This window comes from Juglans regia, chromosome 10 (genome assembly GCF_001411555.2).
Source record: "Juglans regia cultivar Chandler chromosome 10, Walnut 2.0, whole genome shotgun sequence".
NCBI classification, from domain to species: Eukaryota; Viridiplantae; Streptophyta; class Magnoliopsida; order Fagales; family Juglandaceae; genus Juglans; species Juglans regia.
The window spans coordinates 10,789,443-10,808,169 of NC_049910.1; the positions used below are offsets into that span (position 1 = coordinate 10,789,443).

Genomic DNA, 18,727 nt, shown 5'->3' on the forward strand with positions numbered 1-18,727 from the left:
ATAACTTCGTCTGCATCGCCTTGCACGCTAACCAAAGACGAAGATGCCCTTTAGAAGACGGTCGACTCTCAAGTCTAATGTCTCCTACTCACAGTAGAGTCCACCCTCTATACAATTCTTTTTCAATGGCCCCTTCTGGCTTCTTCCACGTACGGTACGTAACCGAACTGTATCCGAAGATAAAAATAATAAATAAATTGGATATATGAGCTCTTCATTTTTCTTGCTTGTCACCGTCCAACCTAACTTACTTCTCTCTGTCTCTCTGGGTCTCTGTTTCTCGAATTTCTTCACTGTCATAGTGCACTGCTTTCTTAGGGTTTTCCTTTCCCTCCCTGTCCATGTGCCATGAGGAAAACTTGTTACCCTCCTAACTCCACCTTCCAGAGAACCCAACGGAAGCACTCCGTGCTCGCTCCCCACTGCCAACGTTTCCGCAATTTCCCAGCGAACCAACGTCTTGATCGTTCTCCGGTGCCAACCGCTCCTTCCTTTCGCCAAAACTTCGTCATCGAGCTTCGTTCGAACGGCAGAGACATAAAAAGCACGAATGTCGAGTCCTTGATCGCACAATGCAAACCTTCGCCGCAGAATTTCAAAGTCTTGAAATTCGGTCCCGTTGCCGGAGCCTTGTCTTACTCTCAATGGACGGATGCTCTGGGAGTGCTGGTCCATCTCTGGGGCTTGCGCTTCGACGGGGCTCACGGTTTCGAGCCGAGGGTCATACTCAACGTCTCGGTCCCGTCCGATAGCGTTGAGCTTCGGGACCGGCTCCAAACCCTGTTCATGGACCGCGTGCGCCGGCTGATAGACGGAGAGGAAGTTAAGAGATGGCGCAAGAAGCTCCAGCGCACGTCGGAGGAGATTGACAAGATCACGGCTATGCTAAGTAAGCCGAACCGTCTCGGCGTGTGTGATCTACAATAAGAAGAAGGGGCTGATTACCGAGAGGGACTTGATCGGAAGGAAGTTTAAGAAGAATGAAGAGGAGGAGATTGGTGAAGAGGCCATAGAATTGTTTAGGTTCGGTGAGGTTATTGATTGGAATCGGATTTTCAGCTTGGTTTCGCGGGAGTGTCGGCGGCTTGAGGATGGGCTGCCCATTTATGCTTACAGGAAGGAGATTCTTCAGCAAGTTCATGTTCAACAGGTTTGTTTATTTTCCTTTTCCATTTTGACAAGTCAGGAGGTAAATCTTTCGTGTTTCTTGGAGGCTAGGGAAGGAGTTGATCAAGTTCAAATTTTTTATGAGTTTTCGTGGGATATAGGTGAGCTATTAGAGGATGATGTATTACGAAACTGAATTATTTTGAGGGATGCTGGTGGGGGATATTATTAAATGTAAACATATTAATAGGAAGATTGACGAAAATAAGGTACAAATTCATAAGCCCCATTATTCAAGAATGCAGTGGATTTTTTTTTTAAAAAAAAAAAAAAAAATCCTCGCTTTTTTAAGTGTAACCATCTAGTCTTTAGTTATATATTATTTTAAGTGGTCAATGTGGCCTTTCAAGGATTAAGGGAACTTAAGATGTGTGCTTTCACTAAAGTAAATCCTAGTTGATGAAAATTTGCATATTTTTCACCATTCAATGGGAAGTGGTGTGGAAAGTGGGAGGGAAGTACGAGTGAAATTTTGTGTGGTGTGCAAGAATGCTCGATGTGTTGCTGGCTACAATTCCATGTAAGGTGCACACCATGAAAATAACATGGAGAGAAAGAAGTAACACTTAGGGCTTGTTTGGACAATTAGTGGCTGTGTTGCGCTCATTTCCATTCTCTCAGATTCACTAGCCCTCATAGAAAAAGTAAAATGAAGGTGATAGCTGCGTATTTGCTGGCTGTTTTGGGAGGGAACATAAGCCCTTCAGCTGAGAATTTGAAAGACATCCTTGGATCCGTTGGAGCTGAAGTTGATGATGATAAGATTGAGCTGCTCCTGTCTGAGGTGAAGGGTAAAGACATTACTGAGCTTATTGCATCTGGAAGAGAGAAATTGGCATCTGTCCCTTCTGGTGGTGGTGGTGCTGTTGCAGTTGCAGCAACAGGTGGCAGCGGCCGTGCTGCTGCTGCTCCTGCTGCAGCAGAGCCAAAGAAAGAGGAAAAGGTGGAAGAGAAAGAGGAATCAGACGTTGATATGGGCTTCAGTCTGTTTGATTGAGAAATTAGGATATCATATTATGTTTCAAGATTACTCCAATTCAGGGCTTGGTAGAAATCACAAGTTCATGTTTCTGCAGGCTTTTTTTTTTTTTTTTTTAAAGTTTGGTTCTCTTTTAAGACTGGCAAGCTATGCAGAAATCTTACAGATTAACTTAGTATTGTTCTTTCTAATATTGCACATTGTTTTCTGGTCCTTGAGATATTGATATGATCTACTAATTCCCAGTGGTATTTGGAGCTAAAAAAAAAAAAAAAAACTCGAGCCCCTTAGAATATCTCATAATATATGTGAATAATAGTAAAATGGTTTGTGAATAGTAGTAGAACGGTTTGAGTTAAGATGTTTTATTAAGTTTTGGAAAAGGAGAGGAAAAGTTAAATAAAAATATTATAGAGAAAAAATTGTTTGAATATAATTTTTGTTTTGAAATTTGAAAAAGTTGTATTGTTTTTTGTGTTTTGTGTTTGTTTGGAAGTTTGGGAAAGTTATATTTGGGTTTTTTGTTTGGATAATGATTAGGTAATGACTAGATGAAAAAGTTGAAAAGTTGAAAATTTGAAATTGAAAATTGTTTTGTGCTTAAGTGATGTTTGGGAAGGAAATATCTGAGTATACTTGAGAATACCTTGTTAAATAAACAAGACCTTATATTCTGGATCGCCCCACTGAGAACAGATTACTAACCAGGACCTTTAAGAAAATAGAGCATACGCTTGTACAGTTGTACTTATATGCTTTCAGGTATTACACTATTATTACTTATCAAAAAGGTATTACAGTTATTAGAAATGGGTGATGAAGCATGCAATTCTAGGCTGAATCATATGGACGGGTGATTCTTTTGTAAGGAATCACTTGATGTTTACTGTGCTGGTTAGGATTTTTTTCCCATTAAAAATACTCGATTCATGATTAAGGTTAAAAAAGTCCTTAAACTGTCGTAGATATCTGAATTGATTTCTCTTGATATCTGTTTTGGTCTTTCTTCTGACTGCCATTTGCACAGATACTGGTATTGATTGGAGAGACGGGTTCAGGGAAGAGTACACAGTTGGTTCAATTTCTTGTGGACTCAGGAGTTGCTGCCGATGACTCCATTATATGTACTCAGCCTCGCAAGATAGCTGCCATCTCATTGGCAGATAGAGTGAGAGAAGAAAGCATTGGGTGTAATGAAAATAAACCAATCATTTGCTGCAAAACATCTTCATCCATTCGACCATTTGATTCTGAAGTAATATATATGACGGACCACTGTTTACTGCAACATTACATGAATGATAATAATTTATCTGGGATATCATGCATCATAGTTGATGAGGCCCATGAGAGGAGCTTAAATACTGATCTCCTTTTGGCATTGATCAAGAGTTTATTGTGTCGGAGATCGGATTTACGGCTTATTATAATGTCTGCTACTGCTGATGCAAACCAGCTCTCAGAGTACTTTTTTAATTGTAGAATCTTTCACGTGGTGGGAAGAAACTTTCCAGTTGATGTCAAATATGTCCCTTGCGTGACAGAAGGAGGTTCTGGTTCTGGTTTTGTTGCTTCATATGTTCCTGAGGTTGTGAGGATGGCGACTGAGGTGCACATAAATGAGAAAGAGGGGACAATTCTTGCCTTTTTGACTTCTCAAATGGAAGTAGAATGGGCTTGTGAAAGGTTCAATGCTCCCTCTGCAATTGCATTAGCTTTACATGGAAAACTTTCTTTTGAAGAGCAACTACGTGTTTTCCAGGACTACCCTGGAAAAAGAAAAGTCATATTTGCAACAAATGTTGCGGAGACATCACTGACAATTCCTGGAGTAAAGTACGTAATTGATTGTGGCATGGTTAAAGATAGTAAATATGAACCTGGCAGTGGCATGAATGTCCTCAAGGTTTGCAGGATCAGCCAGAGTTCTGCTAATCAACGTGCTGGGCGCGCTGGGAGAACAGAACCTGGAAGGTGTTATAGACTGTACTCAGTATCTGATTATGAATCTATGCCTCCTAACCAGGAACCTGAGATTCGTAGAGTTCATCTTGGAGTTGCAGTTCTTAGGATCCTTGCTTTAGGCGTCAAGAATGTACAGAACTTTGATTTTGTTGATGCACCAAGTGCCAAAGCTATTGATATGGCTGTCAGAAATCTCGTTCAGTTAGGAGCTGTTACATGGAGTAATGGAGTTCTAGAGTTAACCAGCGAAGGTACATATTTAGTTAAATTGGGTATTGAGCCTCGGCTTGGTAAACTAATTCTTGGCTGCATGGATTATAATTTGCGTCGTGAGGGAGTTGTCCTTGCCATTGTAATGGCAAATGCCAGTAGCATATTTTGCAGAGTTGGTAGTGATGAAGATAAACTAAAATCTGATTGCCTTAAGGTGCAATTTTGTCACCTCAATGGTGACCTCTTTACTCTTCTCTCTGTTTACAAGGAATGGGAGGCTGTGCCTCAAGATAGGAAAAACAAGTGGTGTTGGGAAAACAGTGTCAATGCCAAATCCATGCGGAGATGTCAAGATACGATTAGGGAGTTAGAATCTTGCCTCAATCATGAACTTGATGTTGTTATTCCCAGTTACTGGAGGTGGGATCCTCATAGGTGTACTGAGCTTGATAAATATATGCAAAAGGCTATACTCTCTTCCCTTCGAGAAAATGTAGCCATGTACTCGGGGTATGATCAACTTGGTTATGAAGTGGCACTCACGGGACGTCATGTTCAGCTTCATCCGTCAAGTTCATTGCTAATATTCAGTCAGAAGCCTAGTTGGGTAGTTTTTGGGGAAATCTTATCAATTTCTAATGAGTATCTGGTTTGTGTAACTGCTGTTGACATAGAATCTTTGTCTACTCTTTACCCTCCTCTGTTTGATGTTTCTAAGATGAAAAACCAGAGGTTGCAGGTGAGGGTGTTGGCTGGTTTTGGTAGTACTCTCCTGAAAAGATTTTGTGGGAAGTCCAATAGTAATCTGCTTGGTCTTGAATCTCGTATACGCACAGAGTGTATGGATCAACGTATTGGCATCAAGGTCAATGTTGACCTGAATGAGATTCGGTTATTTGCCTCTTCAGAAGGTATGGAAAAGGTTTTTGGTTTTGTCAATGGCGAGTTGGAGTATGAACGGAAGTTGCTGCTTAGTGAATGCATGGAGAAATGCTTATACCATGGACCTGGTATTTTGCCTTCTGTTGCTCTGTTTGGATCTGGAGCTGAGATTAAACATTTGGAGCTTGAAAAGAGATATTTGACTGTTGACGTGTATCATTCAAATGCGGATGCCATTGATGATAAGGAGCTTATAATGTTTCTCGAGAAGTTTGCCTCTGGTAGTATATGTGCTATCCACAAGTTTACTGGCATTGGACTGGATGGTGATGACAAAGAGAAGTGGGGCAGGGTAACATTTCTTACTCCTGATGCTGCTGCAAAGGCTGCTGAACTAAATGGATCTGAATTAAACAGCTCCTTAGTGAGGGTAGTTCCATCACGGACATCATTTGGAGATTATAAAATGTTCTCATTTCCTGCTGTTAAAGCTAAAGTTTCTTGGCCACGTAGGCCCAGTAAGGGGTTTGCAATTGTAAAATGTGATCTACTTGATGTGCAGTTCATTGTTAATGAATTCCATAACCTGCTGATAGGAGGGAAGAATGTTCGTTGTGAACCTAGCAGCAAGTCTGCGGATGGTGTTGTGATAAACGGAATTGATAAAGAACTTTCTGAGGCTGAAGTTTTTGAAATATTGAGGTCTGCCACTAATAGGAGAATCCTGGATTTTTTCCTGGTGAGAGGAGTTGCTGTAGAAAATCCACCAAGCAGTGCTTGTGAAGAAGCACTCTTAAAAGAAATTTCTCACTTTATGCCTAAAAAGAACCCTCACACTAATTGTTGCCAAGTCCAGGTCTTCCCACCCGAACCAAGGGATACTTTCATGAAAGCTTATATCACTTTTGATGGAAGATTACATCTGGAGGCTGCAACAGCTTTGGAGCAACTGGAAGGGAAAGTATTGCCTGGTTGTCTTTCATGGCAGAAGATAAAGTGCCAGCAGTTATTTCATACCTCATTGTCGTGCCCGGCGCATATCTATTTTGTGATCAAGAAGCAGCTGGATTCCTTACTTGCACGCTTCAGGCATTTAAAGGGTACTTCTTTGGATGCAGTCTCATTTTCATATTCCCATGTTCATCTGTGACTTTTCTTGCTTATTTTTTTATTTCTTATTTATTGGAGTTGTTGCAAGTCATGGGATTATCACGCATTTTTTATTCTTTCTTATTTTAGCTCTAATCTAGATTCTATCTGGTTTTTATTTTTTCTTCTCATCTTAATTATAGCCACATGTGGTTTCATGATAGAAGCTGTTGTGATGGAAGTTCTTTTTACTAGCTAATTCATTTTGTTAGATAAAGATAGTCAAGACATACGTTTACACGATGCACTTTTGTTTTAGAATCATTTAAATCCTGTTATTTATCCATGAAAATAAAAAGAATAATTTCTATGGTTTCAAATCTGTCAAAATTTGTAGCTGTCGACCTCCTGAACTTCTTCACAATCTAGCGCTGTGTGGCTTGTATTGAGCCTTTTGTGTTATGTTATTTTGTGATTAGGAGTTAATTGTCCTGACCTATAAAAAAAAATTAATAGTTCATTGTCCTGTGAGATAATTGCTTTATTCTATACTGCACTTCACTTTTCTGGATGATTTGTATTCATGTTTTTCTCTTTTTTTAGTAGGTATTAGTAAAAAAGAAACAATCTCTCTTGACATCTTATTACGGATTGGTTGGTAAAAGTGACCGGTTAGTTAACAAGTTCAGGGCTAAATGATATGTTTGGATACAATGATTATGGTATTACATGAATGTTTACATTTATGAAAGATATACACATTATTGTTGGTTTATAAAATTCTGGGTTTTCAGTTTATGGCTCCTGATAATTTGCTATGACGAAATAGAACATTTTAGCTTTCAAATGAGGAGATTTCGGTACCATATTCCAATGACTTGGAAATTACACCAAATGTTTATTAATCGCCAATGCTATCTGGATTAGAATGAGAAGAGGCAAAAGTATTTGACGGTAGTTTGAAATGGTCATCATATTTCCATATGATTCTGATAATTTTGTTCTATGCTTAACCACATAACGTCAAATTAGTTCCTGCATTCATATTGGTGAATGTGTAGAGAAAATATGTGACCAAGAGATAATAACTTCTCTTGGTTATTCAGAAATATTAATTTCTATTTGCTTGGTCATCCAGAAACTTCAGAATTAGGATGGTTATAGTGGAAAAGTGTAACAGGAGCATGGGGTAGTCATGGAAAACCTATCAAAGTTGATGGTGTAATTGTAGAAGATAGCATAAGCCAACTAACAAGTCTGGTGGACCAATGACCAAAGCAGGCTTTGTACTATTTGCCCCTTATGTGTCATAGTCCTACTTTTTTGGCTAATGACTAGCTTTGTGGAATTTCAAATGACAGCAGCTTCTTGAATCTTGCCTTGGTTTAAGATCCAAATTTGCATGATGAGTTCGTTAGCAGCACGATCAGTTATAGTCTGGATGATGAGATAATCTTGATCTGCAATTACCATGGTAACACTCGTCTTTTTTGCAGGTGCAGAGTGCACTCTAGACAAGACTGCTAATGGTTCCTACCGAGTGAAGATATCTGCAAATGCTACAAAAATTGTGGCAGAGGTCAGAAGACCTGTGGAAGAGCTTATGAGAGGGAAGACCATTGATGATGCCAGCCTCACGCCAACCATTATACAGCATCTATTTTCTAGAGATGGCATCTGTCTTAAAAAGTCAGTGCAACAGGAGACGGGAACCTTCATTCTCCTTGACAGGCACAGCCTTCATGTACGGGTGTTTGGTTCTCCGGACAAGGTTGCATTGGCACAGAAGAAATTGGTTGAATCCCTTTTGACCCTTCATGAAAGCAAACAACTTGAGATCCATCTCCGTGGTAGAGATCTGCCTCCCAACCTGATGAAGGAGGTAGTGTCTAAGTTTGGGCCAGATCTCCATGGGCTCAAAGAGAAGGTATCTGGGGCTGAGTTTGCTCTCAATACTCGCCGGCATGTCATATCCGTTCATGGTAACAAAGAGTTGAAGCAAAAGGTAGAAGAGGTTATTTATGAGATTGCACAGATGAAATATGGTTCGACTGAAAGATTTGACAATGAAACAACATGCCCCATCTGCTTGTGTGAGGTTGAGGATGGTTACCGGCTTGAAGGCTGTGGGCATTTGTTCTGTCGATTGTGTCTGGTGGAGCAGTGTGAATCTGCAAGTAAGAACCAGGATAGTTTTCCAATTCGCTGTGCCCACGGGGGCTGCAGGTCTCCTATTTTGCTTATGGATTTCAGGTCTCTCTTGTTATGTGAGAAGTTGGAGGACCTCTTCAGGGCTTCTGTGGGGTCCTTCGTTGCATTGAGTGGAGGCACTTACAGGTTTTGTCCATCTCCCGACTGTCCATCAGTTTATCGAGTGGCAGAACCCGGGACTGCTGGCGAGCCATTTTTTTGTGGGGCATGTTATGCAGAGACTTGTACTAGGTGCCACTTAGAGTATCATCCGTACCTATCATGTGAGAGGTACCAGGAGTTCAAGGAAGATCCGGATTCGTCTCTCAAGGAGTGGTGCAGAGACAAAGAAAATGTAAAGAGCTGCCCTGTGTGTGGCTATACAATCGAGAAATTTGAAGGGTGCAACCACGTTGAGTGCAGGTGTGGGAGGCACATATGCTGGGCATGTTTGGAGTTTTTTGAAACAAGTGATGATTGCTACAACCACTTGAGGAATGTGCACATGGCCATCATATGAAAGTTAAGCTGCGCCGTGAATAATAACCTCTAATGCTAATCTAAGGCTTTCGATAGGAATGTACATATAAGCTAGAATGTATATGAACACAGGTTACATACATCATACATGTTATCTATGTAGAAAATAAAGTTGCTTCTCTTCATGCGTTCAGCAGGTCCCTTTTATCTCCTTTCAATTGTTCCTTCTCATGCATGTACGACATGCATGGGATCCTGCAGATGCTTTCATGCATGTCTTCAACAAAAAAAACTGATTCTGTTACACCCCCTGCTATCTCTTTTTCAATCACAAAATGCTAGACTTACATTGATATTTACAAAAATAAAGTTACAAATTAAAAGTTGTTTGATGTGATACATATTACTGATCTATATTACTGTGAAAAGAGCTTTATTATCTGTTTTTTTTTTTATACATTTGGGGGAGGGGTTTCGAATTCTAAACCTCCATTTAGTATCTTATCATATTATATCACTAGTAACGTAATATTTTGTAGTTCTTTTACATTTCTTTAATCAAACATCTACCATAAAACTTGTTGAAAAGGGGTCTCAATACTTCAAATTGAACAATGGAAAAACTCTCCCATGTATGTGTCCTGTTTTTTTTTTTTTTTTTAAATTTAATTTTAAATAAAATACATTCCTTATCGTTCATATGGTGGATGTATGCTCCATGGTGGCTGCAAGACTGGAGATGAGAGTTTCAATCGAGGCTTTAAGAATTAACCAAGATTGTTACCATGAAAAAACTGTGCAACTGCTGGGGAAGAAACGGCGCAACCTTGAAAACAGTATTTTATGATCGTGCTCTGCTCTCAATATTGTTGTAAAGAAATTAATTTCTTTTTGGTCAGAAAAAAGAAAAGAAAAGGAAAGAAATCCATTTTCATGGACAAAATATCATCACCTATACAAAACTGCATGTTAACACTATACAAAACCATTTCTCCTTGCTGCTGCTGTGTATAAAACTGCTTTCGCAGAGCAACTGCGCAACACGAAAACCAGAAACAAATCAAAACAAGAATGTGTAACCAAATGCAAAGCCTACTCCAAAAAATCCCAGACAAAATGCAAGAGCCATAAACCATGTTACACCGCCCCCATCCTCATTCCCATTTCCTTCTTTAAACAATCCCTCCGCCCCCTTTGCTCCGCCACAACCGCAAACACAACCCTTTTGGTCATTTTTATGTTGCTGCAGGCATTGGCATTGCGATTTCAACTTGGAAACTCGAAGCTCAAGCACTCTCACCCACTGCCGATATGCAAACAACCTCGTCCCTTCCTCTAGCAAAGCATTGGCAAGACAATCCCTCTCCTTAACTAGAGCTGCTGTTTTCTTCTCTGCCTTTCTTGCCCTCGTCTGTGACAACCTCAACGCCTTCAAAAGCTCCACCTTCTCGCTCCCGCCACCATTTCTGTACACGCTGAGCTCTTCGTTATCATCTTCTTTAACCGTCATGCTAAACATCCTGTTCTTAGACGATATAACCGTCTTATCCAACCCTTTGAAAACCTTCATCGGCGGCGGGAGATCACAATTCTGCATGAGGTCCATACCAGCCGGCTTTTGAGAAACGTCGAGACCCTTCAACATCTCGTTCCCATCCACAGCTTTACAGTTCAACTTCTGGTTTATCAATGCCCACCCTGCCATAGGCGACGACTTCATGCTCATGCATACAATATTTGGTTTGATCTGATCGATTAGTTTAATGGGTTTTGATTAGAATTTTAAGAAAAGTTTTGAGTGTTTGAATCGTGGAAGAAAGAGGGGGTTGGTTGTTGGTGGAAATGTGGGTTGAAAAGAGTGGAGGGTGATTGGATTAAGAGAGCGTGGCGTGAAGTAATGGGGGTTGCGAATTCCACGTACGAGAGGGGGTTTGGTTGGTATTTGAATTCAATATTTTTTTTAATAAAATGTTGAATTTAATATCCTAATATTACAAGTTACTTTAAATATGGGGGAAATTCGTTTCTTGCGCGCTAGGACAAGCATATGTTTCTAGTTTTGCGACTTTGGCAAGATTATCTAAGAAATTGGCCCCTCGAATATTTCCGAATTCAAAATTTTTAGAATCTTATCATTTAAGTAACGTGGATAGTATTTATATACGCCGGTTTAAAAATAGAATAACTCTACTTATAACTGTAGTGAATTTCTCAAACAACTTTAAAAGTTCAATAAATGTTATTGCATCCATTTTATATATTCTTCTCCCTCCTACTCTAATTCTTGAAATAGATGAGAATTCTTGAAGATCCAATTAATTCTGTTTTTGCTCATAAGTCAAAGAAAAAACTAATTAGGCTACACTCCTAAAAAGAGAAAAAAAAATTATTAAGAAAAAAAGAGCATGGACCAGCTGATATTATTTTAATTTGTTTTGTATTTTTTTCTGGTTAATTTTATATTTTTATTTTTGGAATTTTTGTAAGACAACAGTCTCATTTCATACACTACTCTAGCAATATTTCAATTAAATGCATACTTTTCATATATATATATATTTTTTCAGCATGGTTTCTTAGAAATAATTTACCACTTAAATCTGCTACTGTAAAGAGAGGGCATACCAATTGAGTTACAGCTCAACCAATCTGATTAATATATACTTACTTGGAAGCAAATGAAAGGATTTTGCTTAAAAGATTCCATTTCTTTGTTCACTTTGAAAGCAAGAAAATATTTATTTCATTTTTTCCAATTCAAATCCTTTTCCCTGGTAAAGCTAAAAGCAAGAATCTTTCAAAAGATAACCAATTTCTCCAATCTTTGTCTTGAGATTGAGAGGTATTTTATTGCATTGGCTTAATCTACAAAAGCATCATGTTTTTTGTATTCTGAGTGTACGGAAATAATAGGTGACCATATAATGGTTTGACATTATGTTAGGAGGACTCAACCCTCATGAAACCTCATATTTCTTATGCTGCTTTACATTTTAGATTGAAAAATGATCACAACTCATATAATCTCATTATCATAACTTTTTCAAATTCTCACACAAAATATGATAAATAATTCAAAATTTTCAAATCTCAAAATAATAATAATATTAAAAAATAATATTTTATTTAACTTTTATCTAAAATCATATCATCTCATCTCACTATCCAAACCGGGGCTAAATGTCTTTTTAGCATGCATGCATTTAAGCTAATGATGCACAAGGTGTGATACTAATTAGACTCTAAATCTTGATTATGGATTCAAGAGTCCCGTTTGTATATAGTAACTATTTCATCTTATTATTACAACTTTTTTAAATTTTCACACAAAATATAATAAATAACTCAACATTTTCAAATTCTAAAACGATAATAATATTAAAAAATAATATTCTAACATCAACTTTAATCTAAAACTATCTCATCTTATTTCACATCCAAACCACCATTGGAAGTATTAATTTGTTTCCCTCCATAGAAATCATATGTTAATTTGGACACAAAAGATAACACATGAGATGTACAAGCTTTTTACATTACGTGGAATACAAAACTCTATCCCTTGCCATTTGGAATGAAAGTTCCTCGACACATGCTCTAATCGTCCATTGCCCGGTCATTCATCAAGCAAACATAAATTTATTATCCAACAAATTGAAAGAAACCATGTCTCATTCACACAGTATTGAACTTATTGTTGATACATGTTAAGATTAATATAAATAATTAAATCTACATCTTTTCACCATCGTAAACTTTTGGGACAAGTTTTGATTTCATATGGTATTAGAACAGAGGTCCCGAAACCTGAATTCAAATCTTGACTTTATACTTCACCAAATTAATTAAATATTCCACGAAAAGTTATTAAAATTGGATTTGTAAGATTCAAATTTTAATTTTTTTTTAAATCAAATTATACCATATAAACACTTTATTAGGTCATGTATAATCCATGCCGGCTTATAACCAGAATTTTTCTTCCACATGTTAAGCCCCACTTATTATTGGAGTTACTCTCAAACAAGATGTGTTAATTTATAGATTCATTGCTTATATGTGTGCTAGCACAAGTGACATGAGACGGCAAGGGTTGCAACAATTTGGATGGTATTCTTTTCTTTTTCATATTCTTTTTCCTTCTCTTCTCGGCAATGAGATAATTACCTTAATACTAAAAGATATTTGTTAATGCTCTAAAAATCGCATAACAGGCTGGAATGGGAGAAAAAGTCATTCCCGGCCCACTGGAGCTACTTGGGCCTCGTTTAGTGTGGTCTGGTGCCTACGACAGTGATTTGGTGTGGCTATATGGTGTCAGTGTGTATATCCATGGCCGTGAATGGAAATCATGTGTAGAGAAAATAAGAGAAGAGGACACATGAGTTTACGTGGTTCGGCATAATGCCTACGTCCACAGGCGTTTGAGGAGGATAAATCCACTATAATATTCTTGTTTACAATATTCTTGTTTACAGTCTCTTATTTCTTTCTGTACAATGGTAATCTTGAATATATTTATTGGAGAAAAAGACTTCGCTGGAGCTCCCTGTTTCAAGGTTGAAGGAGAAGTCGAAGAAGAAAAAGAAGCTGAAGAAAAAGAAGATCCATCCCCCTATTTATCTAATTGCTTTTCCCGCGTGCCCTTTGCAGTAGTGGGACAAGGCTTGCTTTGCGTGCCTGACAGACTCCATTTTTTTCCTATTTTCCCTGATAGCCCTCCCTACTTCTTGACCCCTAACAACCCACTCAACTCCCAAACCCCATGCCTCATGCGCTCCATGACTCCCTCTAGCTCCTAACCCGGTGGGCTGGGCCTAGTCTTTGGGCCCTGAAGTTTTACCCTTTCACAGTACCCCGTGATTATTAAGGGCGATTTTTTCCGAAAGAAGACCTTGAGAATCTTCAAAGGTAAAAAGTGAAATCAAATCGGTCTGCCCGAGTACTTAGGGAAATAAATTCCGGGGGCCGGTCCCCGTTCATTTGTTCCTTTGGAGCGAACAGTAAATATTTTTCAACTCAAGATTGAGAGATGAACTTGATTACGTAGAGTGAGGGTAGATACCTTGTCTTAGCGAGGCGAACAGGGGACAGGCTCGACCGCTTAGAGCCAGTACAGAGGGCTCATGCAAGTCTAGGGACTTGACTTTGTTAAATAGGGGGTCGGTGAGTTTAGAGACTTGGCCTTACCCCACAACGAATCTAGAGACCCGACTTCATGGCGAGTCTAGGGACTCGACTTTGTTGAACGGGGGGTCGGCGAGTTTAGAGGCTTGGCCTTACCCCACAATGAATACCTGACTTTATGGCTAGTCTAGGGACCCGGCTTTGTTGAACATGGAGTCGGCGAGTCTAGAGACTTGGCCTTATCTCGCAGTGATTCTAGGGACCCGACTTCATAGCGAGTCTAGAGATCCGACTTCGTGGCAAGTCTAGGGATTCGGCTTTGTTGAACGGGGGGTCGGTGAGTCTAGAGACTTGGCTTTACCCCACAGAGAGTTTAGAGACCTGACTTCGTGGCGAGTCTAGGGACTCAAGTTTGTTGAATGGGGGGTCGACGAATTTAGAGACTTGGACTTATCCCGCAGCGAGTCTAGGGATCCGACTTCATGGTGAGTCTAGGGACTCGGCTTTGTTGAACGGGGGGTCGGTGAGTCTAGAGACTTGGCTTTACCCCACAGAGAGTTTAGAGACCTGACTTCGTGGCGAGTCTAGGGACTCAAGTTTGTTGAATGGGGGGTCGACGAATTTAGAGACTTGGACTTATCCCGCAGCAAGTCTAGGGATCCGACTTCATGGTGAGTCTAGGGACTTGAATTTGTTGAACGGGGGTCGGTGTGTCTAGAGACTTAGCCTTACCCCGCATCGAGTCTAGGAACCAGACTTCGTGACGAATCAAGGGACTCGACTTTGTTGAACGGAGGTGCTCGTCAATGTTGAATTGCTCTATCGGAGTGTGGGGCCAAGTGGCTGATGTTCCACACTATAGGAAGTGGTTTTGTTAGTAGAAATGAACTCACATAAACTTTTAAAGCGACCAACCGGAGAGTTTTAGCCACTATCGTCAATCTTTTTGCTCGAGTAAAAAAATTATCTGCTGTTGGTTGTGATTCCCATGTAGGTGAGCTCCGAGCAAGTGGGTCCGAGCAGACGAATCTCGAGCAATGAGTCATGTGCCGAGCAGATAAATTGTGAGCGGAGTAACTACTTTCCCGAGTAGGACAGTGACTTCCTCGAGTAGAGAAGACCTTCCGAGCTGATGAGGTGAGTTCCACAATGTGCTTCCTGAGCTGAGTGAGTCCGAGGAAGAGGAGGTGCACAGTAGATTATTTGGTGACGAGTAGGTAACTCTCGTGCTATGTGAGATGCTATCTCGAGCTGGGGTGCCGAGCAAGTAGCCCCCGAGTAGCTGGGTACTGAGCCATATTTCCTGAGTGGAACAAACCCTAGGCTGAAAAGGTGCCGAGCTGGTAGGTTGAGGAGGTCACTGCCAAAAAAAGTGTGGGTTTGTCCGAGCAGAGGTTTCCCAAGCCGATGATGACATATCCCAAGTAGATGAACCCCGTGTAGAGGTGTGCAGACTAGTCCCGTTTCATGAGTCCTGGGCCGAGCAAGGAACTCCCCGAGTCATGTTTCCAGTTATGCCCTTCCCAAATGGAGGTAGAGGGGTCTTTCCCTAGCGGAGGATACTGAGCCGATGAGGTGGTTGTCCGAGTTGGTGGGTCCTGGGCAATCGCTGCATGAGTCCGAGCTGAGGGGGTGCTAGCAAGGGATTGTTGAGGAGGTGACCACCATGAGCTCGAGGCCTTCTTGAGTGCACAGGTTTGTGCCCCACAGAGACACCCACGCACGGTCACTGCCGGAGAATGCCACCTAGGTGGGAACAGAGGTGACTGGTGGATCACCCGGTTGTCTTTATAGCTCCTGTCGCGCCACCGTGGTACTGGGCCGTGAGGCCTTCTCCTCGTGCAAGGCCATGATGTGTGGTCCTTTCGTTGGAACGACCTCCCCTAGGGGGGACGAGTGTTATTAGAAATTGACGGTAGTCCCTTGGTGACCATCGGCAGGTTAGCTGGGAGCCCCTTGACGCAGGCAAGGCTACGCATTCCTAGGTCACCGCATGGCAGCCGCAGGTGTCAGGGACAACATCGGGGTAGCCAAACGATGCCAGCGGACCACAGAGGTCTCTGCTGGCGTCCTCCCAGACTGCGCCTTAGGTGGGCTGTGCCATGGTCCTGTGTGCACAGTGAGGTGCACACGGGGTGGGCACCGTTCACAGCCTAGCAAAGGGGGCCAGCGGGAGAGACATAACCCGTCGGCAGTCCACGTGGTGGACGCCGAGGGCCAACTGGGCTTGCGGCAAAGGTGTCACGAGCCACTGGGTGCATTGTGCGTGCCATGCACATCGGACGTGAGTGCATAAGTGCACAATGCCCTCCCCCATACTGACTGTGTCCGTGCCCTGCATGAATTTGTTTCGTCTGGTATTGTGCACTTAAGTGCATGGTACCTGTCGGCTAGTGCACGTGTCGGGCGCATGTGTCTTGAGCCTAAACTGCATTCCCGAGTCGGGAAGATGGATAGCTCGGTCACTTGAGTCGCAAGTGCTATGTGCCGGCCCTCAAGGGCAAGCTCCATTTTTTGCTATGTATTTAATAAAAATAAGAGTAGAGCAGCTGGATGTACTTATCTGAGGGGAGTTTCACTTGTTTAGTTGGGGATTATTCAGCACACTGGAAAGTCGTCATTCTCCCACCTCCTGCTTAGAAAGTGATAAGATCTCATAGATGGCACCACTGTTAATACTTTAACAATTGCATAACAGGCTAGAAAGGGAGAACAAGTCATTTCTAGCCCACTGGGGCCACTTGGGCCACTTGGGCCTCTTCAGTGTGGTTTGATGCCCCCAGCAGTGATCCAGTGCGGCTATACGATATCGGTACATACATTCATGATGGTGAATGTAAAGCATGTGTAGAGAAAATAAGAAAAGAGGACATATGGGTTTACGTGGTTTGGCATAACGCCTACATACACGGGCGTTTGAGGAGGAGAAATCCATTATAATATTCTTGTTGACAGTCTTTTATGATCTCTCATTTCTCTCAGTACCATGGTAATCCTGAATATATATTTACTGGAGAAAAAGCCTTCGCTGGAACTATTTGTTCTGAGGTTGAAGGAGAAGTCGAAGAAGAAAAGGAAGCTGAAGAAGAAGAAGATCCATTCACTTAGAAGTCGTCTGGACCCCCTATTTATCTGATTGCTTTTCTCGCATGCCCTTTGCAGTGGTGGGACAAGGCCTGCTTTGCGTGTCCGATAGACTCCCCTTTTTCCCATTTTCCCATGCCTCCTGGGCTTCGTTACTCCCTGACTCTCCCAGAGCTTCTAACCCAGTAGGCTAGGCCTAGTCTTTGGGTCCTGAAGTTTTACGCCCTCACAATATTACTTGGGAAGAGAAAGACTCCCCAATGCTAACCAAAGATAGGGGTGACAATATGTCATACGATCCATTAGCCTAACACGAATTCGACACAATAAAAGCGGGTCAGAGTTTAGTCTTGACAGGTTTGTCAAAACAGGTTGACCTATTAAGACACGATTTCTTAACGGGTCAACCCGTTATGACCCTTTAAGAAAATCAAATTTATCTTTATACCGTTAGACTTAAAACTCAAAAAACTCTAACTCTAACACTTCTAACCCACACCGCCCCCTCCAGTTTCTCTTATTTCGGTCTTTTCTAAGTCCCGAGAGGCTGAGTTGCTAAGTGTTAACCCACGCCGCCGTCTCCCGCCAGTGCTGACTCGCCGCCCTTCTTGGCCTTGACTTGAACCTAGTAACTCACGCCGCCGGTTGCCCACACAGAGTCATGAACTCACGCCACTCGTCACCCATGCTGTGTCACCCCCTGTAAGTCAATCCAACTGAGATTTTTCAATACATTTACCTATTATTTGGTTGCCGAGAAAAAAAGAAAAAAAGAAGGGAATTTCCTTAGCCTTTAAACGTTGGTCTGTGACTCTGTATTGTTTGGTTGCCGAGAAAAAAGAAAAAAAGATGGGAATTTCCTTAGCCTTTAAACGTTGGTCTGTGACTCTGTATTGTTTGTTTGTTGAGAAAAAAGAAAAAAAAGGATGGGGAGCTTTGCAGTTTACTGATCCAAGAAGATCTTGAAGATACTTCACTGGTAGTTTAAAATGACTTCTATAAGATTATTTGTGTAAGATTAGTGGGACAATAATTTCCTCAAGCATGTATTTTTATGTTAGCAGCTATATTCTTTTGTAGGCTGCAAACATGCTCATCCAAACATTAGCTATATTTTGTTTTGTTTTGTTGCATTTGAAATTGTTTTTTTTTTAAATGATTTGAAATTAATCTTTGTCATTTGAAATTATTCGCATTTCATTTTTTTAAGGCTTGTTTTGTCAGATGAGTTCGGCAGCAGGTGAAAATGACGATTTGATTGATTTGGACCCATTTTACTTAGAAAGTTTTAAAATGAGGAATTTAAAGCAAAACGAAGGAAACGCTCAAACGTATGGAGTTTTTTTTGAAATGGTTCCTGATTCTGAAAAAATTGATGACAAGCCACGAGCCAAGTGCAAGATGTGTGGAATTACTTACATGGCAGCGAACAAATATGGAACTGGAAGTATGAAGCGTCACATTGACACATGCCCTAGGAGTGCATGGCTCGTGACATTTTGAGTATTCCAATTTCTAGAGTTGCATCTAAATCTACTTTTAGTGTTAGTA

General features: G+C 40.9%; 2 protein-coding genes across 2 annotated transcripts; both read left to right on the forward strand.

Moving 5' to 3' along the window:
• Nucleotides 1-217: 217 nt before the first annotated feature.
• LOC108989044 (ATP-dependent RNA helicase DEAH11, chloroplastic-like) lies at nt 218-9,165 on the forward strand. Its single transcript, XM_018962489.2, is given in 4 exon segments — nt 218-911; nt 913-1,150; nt 3,174-6,306; nt 7,792-9,165. Coding segments are annotated over 4 exon segments (5,148 nt in total). The 5' UTR covers nt 218-348; the 3' UTR covers nt 9,006-9,165.
• On the forward strand, nt 1,766-2,334 carry LOC108989045 (60S acidic ribosomal protein P2-like). Its single transcript, XM_018962490.2, has one exon. The coding sequence runs from the start codon at nt 1,817-1,819 to the stop codon at nt 2,162-2,164; it is 348 nt and encodes a 115-aa protein (XP_018818035.2). The 5' UTR covers nt 1,766-1,816; the 3' UTR covers nt 2,165-2,334.
• Nucleotides 9,166-18,727: the final 9,562 nt, after the last annotated feature.

Bases quoted from the DNA above. Each gene is read 5' to 3' on its own strand.
- LOC108989045 (XM_018962490.2), top strand. From the start codon at position 1,817: ATGAAGGTGATAGCTGCGTATTTGCTGGCTGTTTTGGGAGGGAACATA.